The following is a 26,080-nucleotide window of genomic DNA, read 5'->3' as shown; positions in this document are numbered from 1 at the left end:
AAGTATGCGGAGAAGAAAAAAATTAGAGAGCAAAACAAAAGGGAAGTCATATTCACAGCCCAAATATATTTGCTGGAGAATCTGTGAAATGTTATAGTTATAAGATGATTCAGGAATCAGAAGTCTTTTTCTGCATGCAGTGCAAATCGGTGTCCTCCTGAACCCCACTAATGCTGTGAATCTGTGCACATGTGTGAACATACATGTACATGATTGGAACTTTGGGGAGGGTGCTGCTCTTCTATCTTATGGCCTCAAAGTGATATTCACTAGATAACCCCAAGCACTTTGTACCTACTTCTGCCATAGTAAATGAGATTTAAGTTAATGGGAAGTACAGATGAAGAGTACAGGCTCTGGAGTCAGAGAGTCTGGGTTTAAATTACGTTTCTACTACTTACCGGCTATGTAACTTTGAACATATTCCTTAATTTTTCTGAGCCTCAGTTTATTTGTATAATTAGAGACCTCACAGGTTAGTATATCGATTGGGTTAATAATACATAAGATATCGCAATCCTTATACCAAACTCTTCAAATCCTTTTCTCCTCAGATTCTAACAAGCCTATGAGGAAGATTACTACAAGACTTCCCTTCCCCCATTACAGATGAGCAAGTGTGAGCCATGAAGGGGTTAACTTGTCCATGAATTCACAACTAAATAGAACTAGGATTAGAACAGTCTTAGTCACAAGCCTAAGCCAGATTTCCTAACAACTATGCAAATATAGGCATTCTAGCATCCCAGAAATTATGAATAACCAATGAGCTATCTCCACTCAGCTGCAGCTGTCCTAATACCTGTATCAGAACAAGGGATTGTGTTACATGTGAGCACACACCTATCAATCATCTCCATCATGTGTAACTCTCCAAAAGAGGTGGAGAAACAAGGCACTACAGCACATTGATCAAATTTTGTTCCCTTCTAGGTTGGTGACCCCAACAAGAAAAAAGGAGCTATGTTTTATTTCTTTCATAACAGATTTACTTAACACTGTTGGTAAAAAGCAGTTGGCTTTCAACAGAGATTTGTTGATTAATGAAGAAATAATGCACCAGAAAGGGCTCTATAAAATCAAAGTGCAAATCAATGTTTTATAAAGCCAACTAAATAATTATAAACATATCTATTTATATTCAAATTTATATACATACTACTGTATTTAGAAAAATATTGAGTCATAAAAATCAACATAATAATAATTATTAGTAAGAGCTATAATACTTGTTGAAATTTTACCATATGGCAGGCTAAAGGCTTTATCACCTTGTTTTAATCTTTACCACACACCTGTGAAGGAAGAACCATGATTTTTATAGAAGAGGGCATGCTGAAGGTCATACACTAAGAAGTGTTACAGCCAGAATTTTAACTCTTTCGATATCTATATCAAACCCTTTTCTAAATTGTGGAAGGAACAAGATTATTTTTAAAAGAACATATTTCACAAACCATAAAATCCACCCATTTCAATATATAATCCTGGGGGTTTTACTATATTCACTATCACCACAATCTAATTTTAGGGTATTTTTCATCCTCCCCCCAAAAATTCCATGTACAATAGCAATCGGATCTAACTATATATACTTTACATGCATAAAAGAGATGCAAATTCTTTTAAATAAAGCCTCCATTAAATATATGTATGAATGTATATTTGATACAGCTAATGCAAAGAAAATCATGAAAGGAACTCTAAAGGAGAAAATATGACTTGGGTCTTTTTCTAATTTTGTATTAGCAACATCACCATCAGTTTGAATAGAGCAAGTAATCAAGAGCTGACATCCACATCCAACTCAGATTATTGTGGGTCAAACTGGGAGTTAAAGGACTTCTTAGCATTTTCACATTCACATCCAAATATTAAGACTAGGAGGAAATGTAGATAAAATAGTGTATAACCTGCTGCCTTTGATATTCACTCTAATACTATATTAGCGTTAAGGAGGAAAGTTTAGGAAAATAAAGTCACAAAAGGAGATATAACATTTTCCTTTTCAGCATGATATGCTTATACACATTTTCTAAGAACCCACAGCATTGCATTTGATAATTGACAATACTCCTGAAAGCACAATTTAATGAACTCTGCATTCACTTCAAATAATGAAAAGGAACTCACTGTTGGTAAATGCATATTCTTCTTCACTTTCGTCACTGTCCTCAGATGGAGCTTTATACGGAGGTGGAAGTTTCATTGGAGGTGGAGCTGTTCCTTGTCTCTGAAAATGCAAAATTTGAGAGAAGGTTAATTGCTTTTGCACAATCCTCTTCCTCAATGACAAACAGGCTAAAAAAATAATCTGGAAATACTCTGACTCAATCCAACTTCAGTCATATAACAAGGACTATAAAACAATTTGTTTTCTTATATTTATGTTATTATGTAAGTGACTGTGATGTAAGCACACCACTACAGAAAACAGGAATTCAAAAGCACAGCATTTAAGACTGTTGACCTACCCAGAAGAATGCATTCCCTTCCCCAGTAAGAAAGCCAATTATATATATTTTATTTACACTCTTACCAACCAAATAATCCAAATGAAAAGCATTTCAAAATCCACTGTATTATTACATTTATTTAAAAATCTGTTTATCAAATTGTAGAAGGTACAGATTTCATTCTATAAAAAATAGTTGAAATGAAATGCCAAGGTTTTCTAACTGAAAAAATATTCATCTGTAATTTATAGTCAACACACATTTTAGTGTTTTAAAAAAGAAATAAATCTTTATGATGAATACTTTTTGTATTTCGGTTAAGTATTCTTTAAATTTACACACCAAATGATGCAGCACATAAATATTTGCTTTGGACTTAATTAAAGCAAAACAAACTCAATGATCAGATTACCTTCACAGAATGTAGACATTTTCTTGAACGCTGGGAAAAATAAAACATGCTAAAGTTTATGGAGGTCCAAGCTGCTAAAAAGAATAGGAGCTGATATACCCAAGCACTCCACAAATACCAAAATAACGGGATTAAGATTTTGTTTTGCTCCAGTGTTTCAGTAGAGTACATTCAATTATGATTTATATGACAAAACCACTAATGGCAGGATACACTCTAGTAAATGGACAATGACTGGTCCATTACAGAAAGCAGGCATGTAATAAATTCCTCCAAAGCAGAAAACACTATCTGCAATCCATAAACAAAAACACACACCCAAATTTATTTAAGATAATGTCTAACCAAAGCAGCACTTCATCTATATGTAGAAAATTCAAAAATCAGTAAAATGCAGGAGTGATGAAGAGAAGATGCCAAATACAAAATGCCTATTAAGCAACAAAAGAATACAGAAATGTGATCATGCTGTATCTTTATTCTTGCTTGGAAAACCTTAGAAGTGAGTTAAATGAAGAGTAAAGAAGGCAAATGAATTCCTTTCAGTAACCTTTTTCTCAGAACCACATCATTCTAGGTCAAAAATAGTAGTTGGAACAAGGACAGCCAGCTTTTAATATTAAGAGATAGAATTCTCTTTGACGGTATTTTAAAAACATATTTCAGAGGAAACTTTACACCACTGATTTATTAAAATTAAATTCTGCCAACACTGTGGGAAAGAATATAGAATAAGCACGTCTTGGTCACCCTAAAGTTTGAATGTGGGTTGCCATATACCTGGGGCATCTTTCTACTGCACATGAGGGAAGGTTATAGGGAGGACCTAGCTCTCTCTGTGGCAATGAAGGCTGGAGCAAGGTACATTCAAGGAGGCCAGGTGAATGTAATCTCCATGAGGGCAAAGAACAATAGTGTGGTATCCTCACTCCGAGAACAGTGCCCGGTACAAAGCAGGCCTCCCTTAACTATATGCTGAATGAGTAAATAACTGGTTGTCAGTCATGCCGATTAGGTCTTCTAACATATTACCTTCCAGAAAAATGACAATGATGGAAAAGGTTCTTGTCCAATAGCATTTCACATTAATTTTGTCTGGTAGAGATTCAAATTATTTTAGTCCTGTAGGAAGGATAACTCCAAAGGTTATGGTTTTATTGCCCTGTAAGACGTTAACCAGTTTTGTATCTAAATTTGAATCTAACTTATGTATTCTTTCTTTTATTCTTTGACACAGAAGGAGAGCGTGCAAGCAAGGGAAGGGCAAGCAGGCTCCCTGATGAGCAGGGAGCCCCGTATGTGGGGCTTGATCAGAGGCCTCTGGGATCATGACCTGAGCTGAAGGCGGACGTCTAACCGACTAAGCCACCTAAGCGCCCCTGCATTCTTTCTTTGAACAATTAATAAATACTTCACTCTCTCCAGTTCTCTCTGAACCAGGCTAACCATCTTGTTGGTTCCCTCGTTAATGAGTTAAGTAAATAAATGTACATTTTGCATTATTTTATAGGTCACTTTTTTTTCTTAAATTATATTTTGTCAGTTACGGAGGTCTGTTCAAGTAGACTCACCTTCCAGAACCAGTTAAACAGTTATGCCTGAAATATGCAATTCATGAGCTGCATAAGCCCATATACATGATTTTTTGGCACCCACAGTAAATCCCCAGTGGCAACAGAACTTTGTCTTTTTGACTCTGTTTCTCTTATTTCCAACCCTATGATTTTGTTTCTGATACTAAGCCAAGTTTGGCTCTGATTTGCACTTGGGCTATAAGTTATTTCCCATTAGTAGCAGCAATAAATGGAGTCTGGTGTTACGGTCTAACAATTTAGTGGTATTTGAGGGTCTATTATATATTGGTTCTACAGGGATCTATTCTCTATAGGGTGAGAGACAACAGCAAAGGTTGTTAGGCTTTGTCTGCCTGTTGCTAAGTTTTTGTATACTAACAGGTCTTGAGTGCAATGGAAATAATAGCTTTTCGACATACAGACCAGGGGGCTTGTGTACTTCTGGGTCTACATGTGTCATATGGCTGAAGCTGCAGGATAGGAGCTGAAAGTGCTCTGTGTAGCTGAAAGTGAGGAAAGCCCTTACATCTCACTGCGAGAAATATCTTCCTTCCTTCAGAGGGTGCTAATAAATTAGAAAAACAAATCTCTTTTTGATCGGTTTGAAGAGACTAATAAGCATTAGTTAAGTCTAATATTCCCAGAGTTTTCCAGAAAATAGTAAAACTCGCATTACCTTAGATGTGACAGCCTTTTAATTAAAAACCAAAATCCATTTTTACAAAAACCACTAACTCCGAAGCATTTTAATGTGACAATCCAGATTCACAATATCAAAGTGATTTGGTGATTTAAATTTAGAAACAGTTCTACTTTCTTCCTGATATCCTTGATCTTACTGATGTGGTATATAAAGCAAAAATATGTAAGACTATAAAAACATTTACAACAATGCTGCATGATCCCCACATGTCTACATGCTATGTATGTATACAGATATATTTACATATTGCAAAGTATTGTCAGCTAGTTCTGAGACCTAACAAAATGTGGAATATCATGAGAGAACACTATTACCTGCTGCTGTTAAGAATAATCAAAGAGCACATCCTGTAACATTCTAAGTGCCACCAGGAAGATCACAAGAAATCATTTTGATCTCTGCAAAAACCTTCATGAGGTTCTCCTTAGCCCCAGGCTCTAGCATGTCCAGATTTCTCACTTGAAATAGACACCTTACAGAGGAATAATTTAAATATAATAAAATGTACTCCGTTTAAGTACTTACTTGGAATAGATACATTTTTATAAGTTTAACATGACTGTATTTTTAGGGACTATTATGTTTGGTGGGAGACGACACTTTCATTTGGGTAGTACATAAAAAGAAAAGAGAACTAACAGGAGACTACTTTTCTGTGAACAAACGTCTCCCACTTGTGTTCATGTCCGTGACTCCTTTAAGACAAAGAATATTATGATGTAAACCTGAAAAAAATTTTAGAAGGAAAATACCAAAGAGTTATGAGGATATAGTTAATATTTGTATGTCTATGACTCCTGATGGCCTGTCATTTCACACTCTGTGATGAGAAACAGCACAGACAATAGTGAACTGAAACAAAACAAGAAAAAAACTAGGAATTTATTCAAGACCTGTTTATGTATTCTTTTGTGGTTTTTTTTGGGGGGGGGTAACTTAGTTTCTTAGTCACACTTTTTTTTTTTAAATGTGAATGATCTCAAGCCAAAATTCAGATTTCTAGCCTACATCTGTCCTAGTAATTGGTTTCAGGTACTTTTTTTTTTTTTTTAAGATTTATTTATTTATTGGCGGGGAGTGATTGGGGGAAGGGGCAGAGGGAGAGGGAGAGAGAGACTCTTAAGCAGACTTGTGGCTGAGCACGGAGCCCCCTGATATCATGACCTGAGCCGAAATCAAGAGTCAGGCACTTAACTGTGCCACCCAAGTGTCCCATTTCAGGTGTTTTTTATCGTGTCTTTTTTGATTGTCTAGGTAATTCTAGAGAACATGCACTGCTTTTGTATTAAGGAGGAAATAATGCATAAAAGGAATTACTTCTAATGATACTTTTTAAAGAGATAATATAATTTGTAATCATCTGACCTCCCAACTTTGGGAAGGTTCCCCTGTCTGCATCCTGCGCATGCTTCTATCATCATAATTATACTTTTATTTATTTTACTACGTGTCACATTCATTGGTGCACCTCTTGGAGTAAAGATGCTTCATCATTCTAGAAGGTAGTATAGTGCTTGGCATGTAAACTGTGATTTCAGAGAAGAGACACAGTAAAGTACATCCTGTAACCACTGAAAACAATTAAGTACAATCTTGTAACCACTGAAACATCATCCTGTAACAAAGAAGCAGATACTGGTATGACTTCTCTCATTGCAATGTTAACTCAGTGGTTATTCTTTATACCAAAGAATTCAGCTGGACCGACTTTTGTGACTTTTGGTTATTACCGAGCTCTTACTGCATTTTTAAAATTTGAATGAAAATATCCTTGCTTTGTATTGAGATTCAATTTGGTTTAAAGGAACAGGCCAAAATTGATAAGAACCATATATTTATCTTTTTCCTTCTTGGGATCTTAAGTGGAATTATCCTGAATCAACTAAATTACCTTATTCCCTAAAGTAATTAAATTAGTCACCAGTTTATTCATTTGTGTGTGGTTATTACCTATGTCCCTACAGATTGATCCCTTGTCTGCTTCCTTTATGACGTTATATCCCCAGACTGCTGCAGTCCTAACTGCCACACTATATATAGGATTCCAATAGACATTTGATGAATGCTCAGATCTGTGAATCAAGATATGAACTGACAAGGGGCACCTGGGTGGCCTAGTCATTAAGTGTCTGCCTTCGGCTCACATGATCCTGGGGTCCTGGGATCGAGCCCCATATTGGGCTCCCTGCTCGGCAGGAAGCCTGCTTCTCCCTCTCCCACTCCCCCTGCTTGTGTTCCCTCTCTCACTGTCTCTCTCTCTCTGTCAAATAAATAAATAAACAAACAAACAAATAAATAAATAAATAAAAACTTAAAAAAAAAGATATGAACTGACAAAATTCTAGCAAGAGGATAGACTAAATATTCTGAGAAATCCATCTGAACCACAAAAAGATGACAGATAAACTTTCAAAAATGTGCTTTTGTAACATGTGACTAAAGCCAGAAACAACCATAAATCCCAAATCATAAGGTAAAATGGGGCACAGGAAGGTGGCATTTGCCCAGAGGGTATGTGCCATTCCTGGTGACCTAAAGCCAGAGATGTTTTGTTTTGTTTTTACCTTTACTCATTCAGCGAACATATACTATGTGTCTATGAGGTGTGGGGCAGTGTTCTCAGCAATGGAGACAGAGTAATGATGAGACAGATGAGCTCCCTGTCTTCATGGGGCTTCTTTTCCAGCCCCTCTCAGATGCCACATTTTGTGGGTCTTCATGTCTTATCCCCAAACTGCTTTAAGGTAGTAGTCACCGAATTCTCCATTGTTTGCCTTGCCCCCATTAGAATGGAAGCTCCAGGAGTGCAGGGAATTTTTGTCTATGAAAACTTCATTGTGATATACTGACATGAAAGAATACACACATTTTAAAGTGTACAATGTGAATTCATCATCATAATCAGGATGATGAATATAATTATCAGTCCCAAAAGTTTCTCCGTGCCTCTTTTTAATCCCTCCTCCTTCCTGCCCCTTTCCCTGGTCCTCCGTTCTCTTGAACTACTAATCTCCTTTTTGTCAGCATTGGTTTTATTTTTCTAGACATTTAATCCCTGTAAATAAAGGCTATTGCCTTGCAAAGGCTGAGAAAAGATTTCTGCAAGTAATGACCTGGATCATGTACATAACTAGTATTTCTACACGCCATAACCATGGTCTTCCAGAATCTACATATTATCTGTGTCTACTAGTGATTGCCAAAAACAACTACACAATCCTGAACACACAGCATATGCTACTGCTAATCTGATAATAATCTATGTGATTAAAATCTTAATTCAAAGAAGGTGGCCAACCAAGCTAAAATACAACCCTATAATTTGGTAAGGAATCTAACGTTATTTTTTCTTATCCTTTTTAAGAACCCTTCCCCCCAAATCCTCAAGGAGCCTTGATTGAGCCCTGTGTACATGTCCACAAATAAAGTTTTCCCAAGTGTTCAATTCAGTTATAGCTTTTTTATTCCTTTAACAGGGTGAAACCTACAATGGATGAAGTTAAAAAAAAAAAAAATCAAAGAAACAAACCAAAATCTTGACCACAGCTTGAAGTGGAAAAAAGGAAAAAAGGTATTCCCTCAGAATTCCTTACAAGCTCAGACTCTCTCAGGTTGGAGACCTGATTTCATTCTGTGTGTGGCTCAAAAATTTCCAAGCTAAAAACCAGGCAAACACAAAAATAAAGTTGGCAAAGATTCAGTGATACTAGATGAAATAGATGTTTGGGCATTACTAAATAATGTCACATATGAATAAAGATAATTTAAAACTTGTAGACACCTAATAAATTAACTTGAAAAAGTATAAAATAAAAACTGAAAAACCACATGAAAAATAGACTAATTTTACTATCAAAATGGGAGATTGTTAGATTACAATGACCCCCCCAAAAAAATGCCAGTAAGTATGTAGAGTATCTGAATAACTTAATTAATTAATTTGCTCTAGTGACTTTGTATATAAACCTATACCCAATAACTATCATGTTAGGAGTGCCTGGCTGGCTTAGTCGGTGCGACTCCTGATCTTGGGGTTGTGAGTCTGAGTCCCATGTTGGGTGTAGAGATTACTTAATAATAAAATCTTCCAAAAGAAAAACTACTGTGCTATTCTTTTAAATCACAGATACACATTTAGATAACTGAGAATGTGGTAGGCCATAAGAAGTCTCACCTAATGTAAAAGAATGTTACATAAATCACAATCTCTGATTATAATTGAAATATGTTAGAAATAATAAGTTTTTAAAACCATTCACGTGGAAATTTAAAAATACATTTCTAAATAAATTTGGGTAAAAAGAAATTATGGGGACTAAAAATAGAACAGTACTGAATAATAGATACTCAACTTAAAATCTTGGGATGTAAAGAGTGACTTAGAAGGAAATGTATGGTCTTAAAAAATTAATAAACTCTACGACTATCTAAAGATTATGGTGGGGTGGGGGGAGTAGAAGAAGAAAACCAAAGTAAGGCAATATAAAGATGAGAACAAATTAAGCAGAATAGGGACGCCTGGGTGACCCAGGGTTCTGGGATCAAGTTCAGCATCGGGCTCCTTGCTCCGAAGGGAGTCTGCTTCTCTCTCTCCTTCTCCCTCTGTGTGTGTGCTCACTCTCTCTCTAGTTCTCACTCTTTCTCAAATAAATAAATAAAATATTAAAAAAAAAAAGAAAGGAACTATGGATAGAGCATGGATAATTCAAGCTAATAAACAACTTTGGGGCACCTGGGTGGCTCAGTCGGTTAAGCCTCTGCCTTCAGCTCAGATCATGATCTCAGGGTCCTAGGACCGCGCCCCCTGTCAGGCTCTCTGCTCAGTGAGGAGCCTGCTTACCCTCTCCCTCTGCCTGTGCCTGCCACTCCCCCTGCTTGTGCTGTCAAATAAATAAATAAAATCTTAAAAAAAAAAGATAAACAACTTTATACCAACAAATGTAAAAAATTAAGTGATATCAATATTCCTAGAAAAGAATCAATAACCATAACTGACTCCAGGTGAAATAGAAAATCTGAATCGTTCCATAATTATTAAAGAACGAATAAGCATTTTAGATTTTTCCCACATAGAAAACACAGGCCCAAAATGGCTTCACAGGCTAGTGTGACCAAAGACTTAAGGAATGAATAATTACCATTTTACACAAATGCTCAGAGAACTAAAAAAGAAGAAATACACCTACTATTCATTTTAGCAGTCTCATATATTCAAAAGCAGATAGAATAGTACTTAAATGGGAAATTCCAGGCCAATTTCATTCCTAGCCACAGATGCAAAAATCGTAAAGGAAATAATGCCAGCAATGTGGTGGGAAAAAAAATGATCAAATTAAGGTTAATCTAAGAATTCAAGATTGGTTTGAGATTATGAAATCTATTAATGTAATTTACCACATTAAGGGATTCAAGGGGAAAAAATGTATACATACACAATTATTTCAGTGAATGGATAATACATCTGATAAAATTCAATGCCAATGCCATTCATGATAAAAATTCTTAGCAAAGGGGCGCCTGGGTGGCTCAGTCGTTAAGCGGCTGCTTTCGGCTCAGGTCAGGATCCCAAGGTCCTGGGATCGAGCCCCGCATCAGGCTCCCTGCTCTACGGGAAGCCTACTTCTCCCTCTCCCACTCCCCCTGCTTGTGTTCCCTCTCTCGCTGTGTCTGTCAAATAAATAAATAAAATCTTAAAAAAAAAATTCTTAGCAAAATAAGAATGAAAGAGGTGCTTCCTTAACTTGAAGGATTATCTACAAAAATTTACAGCACACATCATATTCGATGGTGAAGTATTAAAAGCAATTTCTTAAATATCAGGAGGAAAAACAACAAAAATGTTAGCTATTATTACTTATTAAACATAGTGGTTTTAGTGGATATAATAAGATTGGAAAAAAGGGGAAAAGAAAACTGCCTTTATCCAGAGTGATTATTATTACCCATACAGAAAATCCAGAAATAAAATTCTACATAGTATTAGAATTTGAGATCCATATTCTTATTAAAATTATATACATTTATAGAGGACATAATGACCCTAGAAGGCTCTACATATGGTATTTAAAATATTTAGTAAGTTTATCTTTAGGCGGTGGGTTTATGAGTGATTTTATCTGTTTCAGTCTTTCAGTTTTTCCAGTGTTCTGCATTGGACTATTTTATTTTATAAAAGAATAATGGGGGGCACCTGGGTGGCTCAGTTGGCTAAGCGTCTACCTTTGGCTCAGGTCATGATCCCAGCGTCCTGGGATCCAGCCCTGTATCGGGCTTCCTGTTCTGTGGGGAGTCTGCTTCTCCCCTCCTTCCTGCTCATGCTCTATTTCTGTCTCTCTCAAATAAATAATTTTTAAAAAGATTTAAAAAAAGGAATAATGGAATAATGTTACAAGATGTCAAATAAATATATAAAAAATCAATTTTACATCTACATACTAGCAACAAACAGAAAATGCAATTTAAAATACTTAAAAGCAATACAAAATGTAAGAGTATCTAGGAATTAACCAAAGATTTACAATATCTTTCTCAAGAAAATTATAAAATTGAAAAAAAAAAGAATTTAATATATAAACAGATATACCATGTAAATGATTAAAAAGGTTTGATACCACAAAGATATAACTTCTTTACAAATTAATCTACACATATGATACAATTCCCATCAAAATCATCAAAGAGATTTTTTTGTGGAATTTGACAAGCTAGTCTTAAAATCCATAGGGAAAAGAACAAGGATACAAATAGGTAAGACACCTCTAAAGAAGAATAAACATGTAAAGGAAATTGCTCTAATAGAAAACAACATTCATTACTATTAGGCTTTAAGAACTGAGCTAGTACAGCATTTGTGCTGGGATAGACACGGGAAACAAAGAGAACACTCAGAAGCAGACCCCTCCTGATAACCTGAGCTAGTACAAGTTGCACTGCAAGTCAGTAGGTAAAGGCGGACCTATTTTAAATAGCAGGATAGTTCTCTTTATGAGGAAAAAATAAAAATTCATCCCTACCTAATAGCATATCCTAAAATAAATTTTAGATCGACTTAACTGCTAGAATAGATAGAGGCAGGAGAACAGGAATGGATAACTAATTTTGACTGATGGTAAGGAATGTTTTCTCAGTAGAGATAACTTTGAGCTCCTCCTTGGAGGATAAAAGGAGGAGCAATGTGGGAAATGGATTTCCAGGCTGAGAGAGCAGCAAGATCAAAGTCCCATAAATTCCCAAGAGTAAGAGGCATTTTCTGGGAATGGACAGACAACTAGCCCAACTGAACAGGAAAGACAGACAACGATGACGAGGGATGATTGGTGCTTTATCACATCTTTGCACCTATGTTTCACTATGTTTCTGGCCTTCATCCTGGCCAGAACCAGTTATATTCATAGGAAGGAAACATTATAACACAGTCCTTCTTGCCTGATAACTAGTCAAAACACCATTCTCATTAACTGCAGCTCAGATAGGCAAAAAGACACCAAAACCATTTTTTAAAGGCTTGAGAGGTTCAAGTTACCTTTTCTTTTTTTTCTTCAGTGTTTTGGTCCTGGTTATTAGTGATTTTGTTAGCCTTGTTATGCACACTAGGAATGACCTATGACCACAAAAAAAAGGGGGGGAGAAGGAATAAAACATTTAAATGTCACAATCATTACATTTCTTAATCTTTAAAGTTAAAATCTTAACTAAGTCTCTAACTTCATCTAGAAAGTAAAGACATGAGAAGTATAATTCAAAGCAAACAATACAATTTGAAAAGTATTACAAGCTAGATTACCCAAAATATTGTGTGTGTGTGTGTGTGTAACATCAAAGAACGATAAACTCACAATATGTGTAGATCCAGAAAGTGAAAGTGAAGATGACAAAAAAAAAAAATCATCCCAATACTGATTGTCATCCAAACATCTCATTTTGCAAAATAGTTTTAGGGGTGACCTACATAAACCCCTCCCTAGAACACAAGATGCATCATTTGATAGTTTTACCTTATTTCATTATTGTATCCCAATTCAAGTATGTTATCTAGTACACTGTGCATACTCAATAAATATTTCACTATTACTGTTAGCATGAAGATAAATTACAAATCTATTTACATCCCTGGATAAAAGCTCAATGAGAGCTGGAATTTAGTGATTTATCACTATACCTAGTGCTCAGAAAGAACCTATTACATAGTTGCACTCAATAAATGTTTATACATGAACAAAATAGTTCCATTTCATAGAAATACGTTTAATTCTCAATGGTGCCAACAGCATAGTTTACTTTTTGACTCATTTCTTTTTACAAAACAATCTATGAAACATCCTGGGAAAATATAAAATTTTTAGTGATTTTTTTTTTTTTTTAGGGCTCCTCAAATAGCTAACACAAATAATCTTGGCATAGAATCTGATGACAGACATGAAGGTTGTAAGAAAAAAATCTCCTTTCCCAGAAATGTAAAGAAACTGCCTGCCTAGGGGTAATTTAAAAAACAAAACAAAACAGAGCAAAACACCTCTCTCTAAATGCAATTTAAGATTAAATTTTCTTCACCTTTAATATAGAGTCTAAAGAAATAAACTAATTTTGGAATAAATGAGAAAGTCTCAGGAATGTTTCATTTAAATAAAAATAAAAAACAACAGAGGCACCTGGCTGGCTCAGTTGGTAGAGCACATGACTCTTCATCTCAGGGTCATGAGTTCAAGCCCCACATTGGGCATGGAGCCTCCTTATAGATAGATAGAAAGAAAATAGTAATGACACTGATCAACATATATTTAATGTTTTGTATGTGAACAGACTCTGTTAGTGCTTAGTATTTATTCCTCTATTTAATACAAACAACAATCCAAGTCCATGTCCGAATTCATTAAACTTTGAGACTTTCTGCAAAACCCCAAAAGAAGTCTTTTTCTAATATTGGGACCATCAAAGAAAGGCCCAAGTTCAAAACCTGGTGGTATTTCTTGTCCTGACGAATCTTAAAACAGCCTTCCTCACAAAGCAGAATACCTGTCCACACTGGACCTACTTTCTCAAACCATGGAAAAAACCAGCTGAAGCTGAACAGCAGAAGCTCTGGGATGGGAAATAATGTCAGCTGCCACCCGTAAGGTTTACACTGTTTTTTTGAATAGCACAGAAATAAATCTCTGTAAATGTATCATTAGCCAAATTTGGAAGACAAAAGGCTCACCAAGACTGCATCTTTAATAAAAGTAGAAGACAGCATGTTTCTTGTGAAAGTAAAAACTGTATTTTTATATGTTTAATATGAAGTTTAAAAAGGTGCCATTATGAAACCATGGTATTAGGGAAGAACAAATGGAATACAGGGGAATAGAAAGCAGCATAGGATAATAAATCTAATGAAATTTAATGATGGTCCCAATTTCAAACAGGTTTGTCTTGAAATGTGGAAAAATAATATGTGAAATGTAGTTATGTTATTAAGTGGGAGGGGGGGAATACCCTGGCATAAAAACTTTCTATAGCGGAGTGCAGTATAAATCATCAGTTCTGCTCTCAAGTAAGCATTTGCCAAATAAATCTAAGTGGATACGCACATTTCTTTCCAGCAGAATTCAGGAGAAAAAGCTTAAAAAGGTAATGTGTTGGTGATACTCTGAAAGCATCTTTTTTTTAAAAGATTTTATTTATTTGAGAGAGAGAATGAGATAGAGAGAGCATGAGAGGGGGAGGGTCAGAGGGAGAAGCAGACTCCCCACTGAGCAGGGAGCCTGATGTGGGACTCGATCCAGGAACTCCAGGATCATGACCTGAGCCGAAGGCAGTCGCTTAACCAACTGAGCCACCCAGGCGCCCCAGCTGAAAGCATCTTTTAAAAAGCGCAAATATAAAAAAGTAAAATATAACTCAAAGAATAAAAAAAAAAGTACAAATATAAACACCACTGCTCAATTCATGATGTTGATGACAATCTCCATGTGACCAGGGCACTTTAGACATAGGGGCTTTGATGATCCCAATGTCAGAAAATGACTTCTTTGGGGTTTTGCAGGAAATCTCAAAGTTGAATGTAAAGTGGTCGAAAATGATTAAGCATTTGGCTGTATTTTCTATTCCTGTGATGACCAATACTACTTGCAACAGTAAATAAGCCAAAGAGAGGGTCATTCTGCAAAGATACTGAACTTGATTCCTTTCAATGCTTCATTCAACAGGAATTACTTTGTGTGGGGCGCCTGGGTGGCTCAATCATTAAGCGTCTGCCTTCAGCTCAGGTCACGATCCCAGGATCCTGAGATTGAGCCCCGCATCGGGCTCCCTGTTTCACAGGAAGCCTGATTCTCCCTCTCCCACTCCCCCTGCTTGTGTTCCCTCTCTCGCTGTGTCTCTGTCAAATAAATAAATAAAATCTTACAAAAAAAAAAAAAAGAATCACTTTCTGTTAAAAAATGCAACAAGTCATGGACACAGAAATTTACTCCATCACCTGAATGTGCTCCCTCCACTAGAACCAGAGATAGTTCAGTGCTTGATGAACTAAATGTACAATGTGGCAGCCTATTGTGCTGCATGGGGAGTAAGTGACTTGAGCATGACATGGTGCTAAAAAGATTAATTCTTTTTTTGAGCAGTGAAAGAAATTGCACTGTTTGTGTCATCTAAGCGATAATTTCCACCTTAGCTCACCAGCAAAGGATGGATTAAATGCATGCTTGGACTTTTTGGTTGACTTTATATCCTCCTTTTTTTTGCTTTGAATATTTTTTGGCAGGGCAGTCACAAGTGGCCACCTAAAGGTATCAAGTAATTGGCTCATTCTCGCTCAAAACTGTTTCTTTGGGTTTGAAGTACCATTTGGCAAGGAATAATCTGGCCAATTTTCCTACAGAACTCAGATTCCAGAAATAAAAGTGATAGCCTCAACGACCTTCTCAATATTTTAAGAGCTAAAAGGTGGATTCCAAAAACAAGAATTAAAAAGTGTATTCCCCCAAATTTCAAATTGTATGAAAATGAGAAGACGTTACTCAGTTCATCATTCTCAGTGAGTCTTGTCGGTATAAACACAGCACTAAGACTGGGAGGGGTCATACTGCAACAGAGCGCACCCCAGCAGAGATGCCCCAGAGGGGTGAGCTTATAGCCCCCTGTGAGCAGGCAGGTTACAAGTATGTCAAAATGTATTGATGCCCCGCCCCCACCCTCAGGGCCGCCAAACATCTGTTCGCCCAGGTTGCCATACAAATATTATTTCCTGTATGCCTTGACATACAAAAGGTCGAAAAGCACCGCATCACTTACTGAAAAGCATTTTTAAAAAAATGCAGTTTTTCTACTGTTCAGAAGTGCCTATGTTTTGAACAGCTGTCTTCCACTATGAAAAGGAAAAATAAACATTTCTTCCAGTCACAGGGCTTAGGGGTGATATTTTTGCTGCATATTGCAAAATAAAATACATATCCTGCCACTGACATCTATGTATCAAAGTTCTAATTCCATACTGAAACAGTAATTTATTACAGATAAAAGTGTTATGATTAAATACTGCTAGTTTTGAATTCAGGATGTCCAACAGAACATACAACAATGTACCATGTCTGTATTTTTACACTCTTTAATAACTACACAGAGCATGAAGGTACCTCTAGAACGTTTTCATATCTGACCCCCTTTATGTTCGAAGTATTTTATAAACAAAGTAACTGACTCAGAAAAGTTAAGTAACTTGTCTCTAAGTTAGCAAAGCTGGTCAACAGGGAATTAAGGAATGGAAAACAGGTCTGACTCCATAGCCTGCAACTTAGTCCAAGGCAGACTGGAATGACTCAAAGTTAACCAAAAGACCAAAATCAAAGTAAAAAAGGGGAAAGTGAAGTCAATAACTAAATTTTTATGAAGTAACGCTTTTTCTAGGCAATAGAAGGATCAAAATGAAAATAAGTGGAAAAATACAAGGAGGCAAAAGCTTGGTCCATAGATATATAGAGTATTTTTTTGAAAATATCAACTAAAGCATACTCTTGGAGTGGATGACAAGCTCTGAACAACGAACACCACAGGATTTCCCGCATTCTTAATGGCCTCCACTGCTTCTCTGTGCGAGGCATTCTGCAAATCTACTCCAGACACCTAAAACAGAGAAGTAATTTCATTTCAATTAGAAAAGCTATAGAGTTCACATGTATTATCTAGTGATGAGAACAGCCAGTCTAATGAATTAGACCAAAGCCAAAAAAAGGGGGAGAAAAAAAAAAAGATTTGCCCATAAAAAGCTTGTTTAAGAACATGTTTAAGGAAAATAACATTCCACCTTCCAGAAAAGTGAGTAAGACAAATATCTTAATAATAAGAGCCCTGGTTAAATATAATTATCCAAAATAGGTAGTTCGGTCAGTGACAGAACCTTAAGAAGTTTCTGAGCTGTGATGTCACCTCTGCCACTAAACAGCACAGAATTCTGAGTGGGGACAGGGGAAGGCGGTCTGGACTCTTCTCTCAAATTGAGAAGTACGATATTTTAAGCAAATTGTCCATTATTTTAATTGACTAGTTGAACATTTCTCAAATCATGTTTAAAAAAAGAACCATGAAAATATCCATAGGTTTTTACTAAAAGTGTTCTCTGTTCAGTAAATTGGGATAAGTATACACAGCTCCTTATCATACAAATTTCAGACAACCTAACTTGCAAACATGTCCAAAATCTCCAAGAGCATTCTGTATCTACCATATTTAACAGAACCAATTTTTCAAACCGATAAAGTAACAAAGCCTTAATAAATGTTGGGGTGGCTTATGGTCAGTGGATAGTGACAATTTTTGAATACCTCTTTGCTTTAAGGAGACCAAAGAAATAGGAATGTAGGTGGATAAGGCTGTGGGATCAAGGTTGGCTTTCGTGTTTAAGATGGGAGGTATTACAGTAATCATGGTGTGGCGGAGAGGGAAAATGCATGCTAGAGAGAGAAGTGACACCCGAGGAAGTGAGTCCTTGGACACTGAAGAGGGAATGACTTCCGTGGCACAAGTTAGGGAGACTGGCTTTAGTTAGAAGCACAAATAGTTCATATGTTGTTACAGATACCGTTAGAAAAAAAGATTTGGCATGCAGTGAGAGCAAGGGGAAGTTCCTTTTTCTACTGCTTCTATTTTCTCCATGAAATAAGAAACAAGTACCATAAACTGAGATTAAGATGGAGGAAGGCAGTTTAGGAGGTGTGAAGGAGTTACCTCTGGAAGCAGGAGAGTGAAACAACTAGAGAAATATTACAGGATTTCAAGGCAGAACTAAAGACTCACTTGAGAAGGAGCTCATGAATTTAAAATGAGACCAGACAGCCTAGCTGGTTATTTTCTCCAGCCACGCTAGGGACCTGAAATAAGCCAAGAGTTGCATTTAACTACGATGTGGTTTCCCCAGACAAGTTCAGTAAAAGCAAAGGGGATCCAAGGAGCTGGAAGTGATAAGGATGATCAATCACTGCGTCAGAGCATGGTGAGGAGAAAAGCAAGCCCACCTGAAGCTGAGGGACACAGATGTAAGGGCCCGAAGGTAGGAGACAGGACCCCGGTGTGGGAGAGGGGTTTAAAAGCAGGTGAGTGTAGTGCCCAGTGCAGAGAGATCAGTCAGGGAGGCAGCTGAAGCCACATGACCAGGCAGAGGCTCTGGCAAGAACTTTGGCCTTTTATTCTGACAGATATCCCCTGGAAGGTTTTAATGAAACCTTCTCTTCTGTGAAAACCTCTTTTCTGTGAAAACATCTTTTCCCATTTGAACCCAGGAAGGATATGAGTAATAGTAAACCAATATAGAAAAAAAATTTAACTGAAGCTTAAAAGCTATCACAACAGTTTGGTGAAGCTTCTCATGAATAACCTAATCCCCAAAACATTCAACAGTAAGAGAAGTAGAAGCTATAGAACCATTTCATCTTCGAGTAATAATCAGCTTTTGTTTCCCCAACACACATTTCCACAGGGTTAAATGGGAATCACTGAAGTTGGGAAGTTAGGGAAAAAATGGAATTCTGTTATATTACAACAGAAATATAATCTTAAGTTTTTCTCAGCTTTAAATGTATAACCCAAAAGTATGTCCATTCACACAGGTAAGACCCATTTCCCAAAATTAAATTAATTGCTAACTTCCCAGGTCAACAAATTCTTTTTTATACAGATCTAGCTCCTTTATGCAATTGTTTCAAGGCAGAGAGAAATGATTATTAAGCTTTCCTTAAAAACAAAACAAATGAGTAATGCTTTTCACAGGAAAAAAAAAGTAAACAAATGACTCCATATGCTTGACAAAATAAATATTAAAATGTTAACATTTCAAATCTGCTGTCGGTTTAAAGAAATTATTAAATCTGGGACAAAACAGTGGGTTATTAGTATATAAGTGATGGATAAGTAAGAGAATACTTTGTATTCAACTCACAGCAGAGAAAGATGAAGGGGAAAACACATAATTTAAAAAGATAAAACAATGAACAATACAATTAGAAAACAGGCAAAAGACATGCACAAACATTTCACTAAAGAGGACATGTACAGATGGCATGTAGAGTTCTTTATCATTAGCCATTAGGGAAACTCAGAACAACAAGATATCACTATCTACCTATGAGAATGTCCAAAATGAAAAACAGTGACACCACCAAACGTTGATGAGAAATGTGGAGAAACCGGACCACTCATATATTGCTGGTGGGAATGTAAAATAGTACAGCCACTCTGGAAAATAGTTCCTTTCAAAACTAAAAATGGACTTACCATAAAACCGGCAATTGCCTTCTTGGGCATTTACTGCAGACAAATGGAGACTTATTTTCACTTAGGAACTTGTATACAAATGTTTATAGACGTTTTATTCATAATAACCAAGAACTGGAAACCATGTGCCTTTTATACACACACACACACACACACTTAAGATTTATTTATTTATTTGAGAAAGAAAGAGGGAGAACACAAGTGCACAGCACAGGGTGGGGGTGGGGGGGCACAGGGAAAGAGAGAGTCCCAAGCAGACTGCCCGCTGAGCACAGAAGCCAACGAAGGGCAACTGCACTACCCTGAGATCATGACCTGAGCCGAAACCTAGAGTCGCCACCCAGGCACCCCAACCCAGGTGTCTTCCAATGAGTGAATGGTTAAACTGTGGTACCTCCACACCATAGAAGTACTCAGTCACAGTAACAGGGAATGAATTATTGATGGACACAACAAATTAAATGAACTTCAGTGAAATTATGCTGAATGAAAAAAGCCAATCTCAAAAAGATGCAGAATACATAATTCCATTTATGTGACAACTGTGAAATAACATAATTATAGACATGGAGAAACAGATTAGTGGTTGGCAGGGGAGATGAATGGCTGTAGAGGGCAACACAGGGGAGTCTTACAGTGATACAGCTGAGTTTCTTTGATTGTGGGGGTGGTTATGCAAGGCTACACATATGATAAAACTGTGTAGAGCTATAAAAATACACAAAGTTATACATCAGTGCATATATAACTGGTGTTGTGCCAATATCAGTATTTTGGTTTTGCTATTATACTATAGCTGTGTCACACATTAACACTGGGGGAGGCTGAGGGAGGAGTACCTGGGACTTCCTTGCAAATTTCTTTACAATTTCCTTTGACAGTTTCAAAATAGAAAGTTGGGAAGAAAAAGGACCACACAAAACACAAAATATATATTTAAAAATTAAGTTCAAATATATCAGTAATCAAAGTAAAAAATGAATCCGTGTCAGTTATTTACTAGATGAAGATTATCAAGGTAGATTTAAAAAAGCAAAATCCATGGACGCCTGGGTGGCTCAATTGGTTAAGCGACTGCCTTCAGCTCAGGTCATGATCCTGGAGTCCCGGGATCGAGTCCCACATCGGGCTCCCTGCTCAGCAGGGAGTCTGCTTCTCCCTCTGACCCTCTTCCCTCTCGTGCTCTCTATCTCTCATTCTCTCTCTCTCAAATAAATAAAATCTTTAAAAAAAAAAAAGCAAAATCCAGTTATATGTTGCTTATAAAACATACAACTAAAACAAAATCGTAAGGGTAAAAATGAAGGAATGAAAAAAACAATGTGCTATGTATGCAAATACTAAATAAAGGAAACCACACCTGCCCCTGAAGTCAGAGTAATCCTTTTAAAATACATACACATTCACAATTCTATAATGGACAACCTTCCAAGCTCTCTGTGATATGGCTTCACATTACCTCTCAGACTTTTCTCTTCACACTCTCTTGCTCACTCTACCTACATCAGTGGTGCTGGACTTCTTTCTGTTCCTTCAACATAGTCAAGCAAACTCCTACCTCAGAGCTTAAGCATTTTAGTTCTTTCTGCCTAGAGACTTCTTCCCCTATACATCCACATGGCTCACTCTCTCACTTCCTGTATTTGTCCCAACATCATCTTCTATAAGCTATCTATCGGTTGCAATCAGCACCTCCACTACCCTTCGTTCCTCCTTATCTTTCTGCTATTTACTACAATCTAACACTCTGCATATTACCTATGTTATCTATCTTCCCCACTACCATGTAAATAACCTAAGAGTAGGAATTTTGCTCATTTTCTTCACTGCCGTATCCCCAGTGTGTTTGGTATCTTCTTTTAATTTCAAAAACACAAATATAACCTTAATATTTGTATATTCAGAGCAATTTTACACAGTTCTTGGCTTTAATCCTCACAATGATGCTACGGGTTTCAGATTCTCATTTCCATTTTATTTCGAAATTGAGAATAAGGTGGGTTTAATATGTCCAAGAACAGATACAAAATAAACAGCACAATCAAGACTTCAACGAGTGACCTTCAGGGCTCTTTTCATTCTATCAGAACTAAAGCACCACAGCTGAAGTTTAGCATCATAAAGCACGTATCAAGAACACGATTCTGGGATTGAAGCTATTTAATATGATGTCCATCCAATAAACCCAGTGCAAAGAAATATGTGAGATTCAGACCTCAGGACGTTCTCAGCGCCTTGATGTGCCCTAAACTCTGCTCTGTAAAGCTTACCACGTGTGAACAATGGAGTCACCCCTTCCTCCAATGGAGGCTGGGAGGATGAGCATGGCTATCCCACTGACACATATTTATACAATGTAGAGCCTGTTATAGAGAATATAGTCAATAATATTGTAATAATGTTGTATGGCAACAGATGCTAACCACACTTGTGGAGAGCACTGCATAATGTACAGAATTGCCGAATCCCTATGTTGTATACCTAGTACACCTGCCAAGTTAATGTAACATTGTATGACAGCTATACTTCAATTTAAAAGCAGAACATTAGAAATTTTTTAAATGATGAAAAAAATTAGAGTTTGTTAAAGACTATGGGAGAAACACAATGCTCGCCAGCTGACTCATTCTGTTAAATTGTAAAAATTTTTTTAGTCAGCTGATCCTTTGTCTATGCTATATGATAACCACCCCAACTTTAGAATCTCACAAAATTATGCAAACAACATAAAAACTAGGGCACTGAAAGAAAATACACCAAATGTATCCACATATACCCCAACAAATGAAGGAAGGACTTCCAGTTAAATGATTACTGTCTTAAAGTAGGTTTCAAACAAAAATGGAATTTTAACATCACTCACCTCAAGTATTTTATCTCCTGTTTTAAGAGCATTTGTTTTTCCTGCTGGACTGTCTTCTAAAACTTGTTTGATAAATATACCTTTAAGTTCCTCTCCATTCTTCAGGCGTTTTATGACAGTTTGTCCACCAACAATACTAATACCAAGAGACACATTGGGTTCCCTAAATATCTCAACACTGTAAAAAGAAAATAAATTCACTTACGAGCAAGTTAATATAATTTGTTGGACTGTCACTATAAGTGTTCGATTTGGACCATATTCTTGTGACTCATATTTTATATGAATATATTTTTACAATTTTCGAAATTGTACCTAGTTCCAAAATCATAGGACATTATCAATCATTCACGGCACACGTGAAAGCTTGAATTTGGAAAAAGATTTCTAAAACAATAAATACACCCTCTTAATATTCAGAGATTTTCATTGGCCTTAATGTTCCCATCTCCTACCACAACATATTTTCTATAATTAGTTCTTTAATTCTACATTCCTAATATCAGCAAAGAATGGATGAAGGAAATAACAAATGGGTGGGGGGGTGCGAATCAAGAAAGTCGCATATTATCATTTTGGCAAAAAGCACAGACTTTCACAATAAAATAAATTTGCCACTAAAAGGCTTCTTGCCCAAGCTGCCTTTTCCCGTCAGCAGGTTTAACCTGTGCTTCTTTAAGTAGGGGACAGATTTTGCTCTTAAAGCTGGCAGGCTCTCTTTTCTTCCTACCTCCACATCACTTTTTAAAATAGAGTATGGAATAAAACTCGCCCTTCAAATGGTTATGAATATTACTCAGACTGCAGATGTGGCCAATGATTAACTGAAATTAAAAAGTAGTTCAGAAAACAGCACCCAAGAGTCTTTAAGACAAAACACAGAAGTGCAAGAAGAAAACAGACCATGTGGGTGGGTACTGTGGGATTAATAATGCATGCAGAATAGAGCAGCTAATGGAAGACTTTTATATTCTGTTCGCTCAAACAAGGCACACACTTGGACGAACACAAAAGGAGGATAGAGATAAATGAATACATGCTAGAAGCCTCAACTACTGTTGCTGTTATTAAAAAAAAAAGGGGGGGAGAAATTTTACTGCATTCGAGGCAGTGATGCAATAATAAAGTATACCTAGTCCAGTGGTTACTATCATACAGGGGCATTTGTAAATTGCTTTTTCTGAAAAACTATAAAACTTTCCATTTAATGTTGACTATAGTCATTTTGCCTGGCTAAAAATCCCTAGATAAGACAAAACTAAAATTTAGGCCAGCCTACATGTGGATGATGGCAATTTCTTAATCAGTACATGTCACATGACACTATGAAATTTAAGAGCAACTAACTGATTGTGTCCTCCTGAGAAAGCCAATAATGTCATCAACATACATTCTTGGTGGACCCCAGTGGCTGAAGTTTGGAGTTTCTTCTCCTTCACCTTCTTCTCTCTCAGGTAACTCACTGAGGGGAAAGAAAGGAAAAAACATGGTGATTAACATAACATATTAAAAAAAAAAAAAGAAAAAACACACAACTTGTAAAACAGTGTTATATTAAAGGCTCCTAGAAAGTTTCAAAATTAAACAATCTATATGTAGTTAAATAGTTAATTTTTAAGCTTTTAAAATATTTATATCAATAAAATACATACAGCAACCAGAACATTGCTTTAATGTTCAACTCAATAAATATCCATCTGTCACCAAAAAATCATAGAACTATTATAACCACTTTTATTGGTGACACTCTAGATGCAATTTTCTAAAATCTGTGTTTGATTTGTACAATTTCACATTTGTTTTTCTATCAACATATAAAATATTAGGAAATATATTCCTTCAAACTTGGTACTGATGGACCAGCAAAGAGAACACTCCAGCATAAACCAACATCAATAGCTGAAATGGCTGAACAGTTGGTAAGCACAATCCCTCTTTCTAGATCTGTCACCCTGACCCTAAATAATTCCCTTGTCATTTGTATCCCATGAATGTTTTGTGTCATTATCCCATCGCTCTGCAGTTTGCAGAGATTTACTTACGTTAGATCTAATTTGATCCTCCCACCTACCACCACACTTTCACCCATCAAGTTATGTTAGTATGGAAATAACAACATAAAATGCTGAATTACAGAATACTTACATAGGTAAAGCCATTGCATAGGGTAGACACATTACAAGGAGTCCTAAGCCCCAGTCTAACCTGCACCATGAAATGGGTGTGTGACTCTGGACCACCAAATGAGATAATAGGTCTGACGGTGTAAGTTGTATTACTCTACACAAAAATGTAGGCACTACCTCTTCCATTTCATGTTCACAAAAACCCTGTGAAGTAGCACTGCAGGTCATACTATTATATTTTCCACATGAGGACTGAGGCTCACAGAAGGCTCCTGCATAATCTCTTCGCAGTATCCAAATCTAGGCTGCAGCACTCAACGTTTCAATGCTGCATTTTTCTCTGAACTCTCAAGTAAGTCCCATAAAAAGCAACAAAACTCCACCTATTTGCTGCTTCTACAGACAGACTTTCTAGGATATAATGGTTTAAGGCTGAGTGAGAAAGAGAAAACTGAAAGGATCTAGACAATCCAAAAATCAGTTAAGAAGCTGCGATCATGGGGTTCCCGGATGGCTCAGTCAGTTGAGCGTCTGCCTTCGGCTCAGGTCATGATCTCAGTCAGGGTTCTGGGATGGAGCCCTGCATGTGGTTTCCTGCTCAGCAGGGAGTCTGCTTCTCCCTCTCTCTCTGCCCCTCGTTCTCTCTCTTGTAAATAAATAAAATCTTAAAAAAAAAAAAAAAAGGAACTGGGATCATCAGGGGCCATTAACATCTCACGCACTACCAGATGGCTTTCTTGCCTCAGACAGTGTATTTTTTATTATTAAAAGCATCACAATATTCAAGGAAAAAGAGCTTGGCAGATACTTGCCAATTACTTATCTAATGTCCTCTCCCCCTCCTTCCTTACCAACATAAACTCTCGTTTATTCCAGGTGGCACTATGCCCAGCTTTAAAGAAATACATTTTCTGGACTTCCTTTCAGCTAATGGCAACTGGGTGTTGTGTTCTGAAATGAAAGTAAAAGACCCTAGAGATTTCCAGAAAAAAACCATTTTTGGGGGTTTTTTCTGCCAGAGAGAATCATCTGGCAGGAGCCTTTTTCTAGGACCTTCCCTTTCTTCTTGCCTAGAAGGCAGAGATGACATTGGTGGTGAAGAACCCATTTTAAAATCATGAAGAAACAATGACTAAACCAATACATTAAGAATAGCAGAGCAGAAAGAAGAAGGTTTTTAAGACCCTGACAGATTGGGGCCCCT

At 36.7% G+C, this 26,080-nt stretch overlaps 1 protein-coding gene across 7 annotated transcripts in view; it reads right to left on the bottom strand.

Moving 5' to 3' along the window:
* The window catches only part of PATJ (PATJ crumbs cell polarity complex component), a 349,292-nt gene that overhangs the window by 193,079 nt on the left and 130,133 nt on the right, over window positions 1–26,080 (bottom strand). For 6 of the 7 annotated variants that reach the window (XM_027607398.1, XM_027607438.1, XM_027607423.1 and 3 more), the window contains 5 exons: window positions 24,141–24,212; window positions 22,751–22,928; window positions 17,134–17,244; window positions 12,668–12,745; window positions 2,134–2,233 (listed from right to left, as the gene is read on the bottom strand). In XM_027607398.1, the coding sequence (XP_027463199.1) occupies window positions 2,134–2,233; window positions 12,668–12,745; window positions 17,134–17,244; window positions 22,751–22,928; window positions 24,141–24,212 (539 nt within the window). The remainder of the gene's footprint in view (window positions 1–2,133; window positions 2,234–12,667; window positions 12,746–17,133; window positions 17,245–22,750; window positions 22,929–24,140; window positions 24,213–26,080) is intronic. The other variant, XM_027607430.1, reaches the window with a different exon arrangement.

Source organism: Zalophus californianus, chromosome 4 (genome assembly GCF_009762305.2).
Source record: "Zalophus californianus isolate mZalCal1 chromosome 4, mZalCal1.pri.v2, whole genome shotgun sequence".
Taxonomy (NCBI): Eukaryota; Metazoa; Chordata; class Mammalia; order Carnivora; family Otariidae; genus Zalophus; species Zalophus californianus.
Note: the sequence above shows the minus strand (reverse complement) of the source record. Positions and strands in the feature narration are given on the sequence as shown.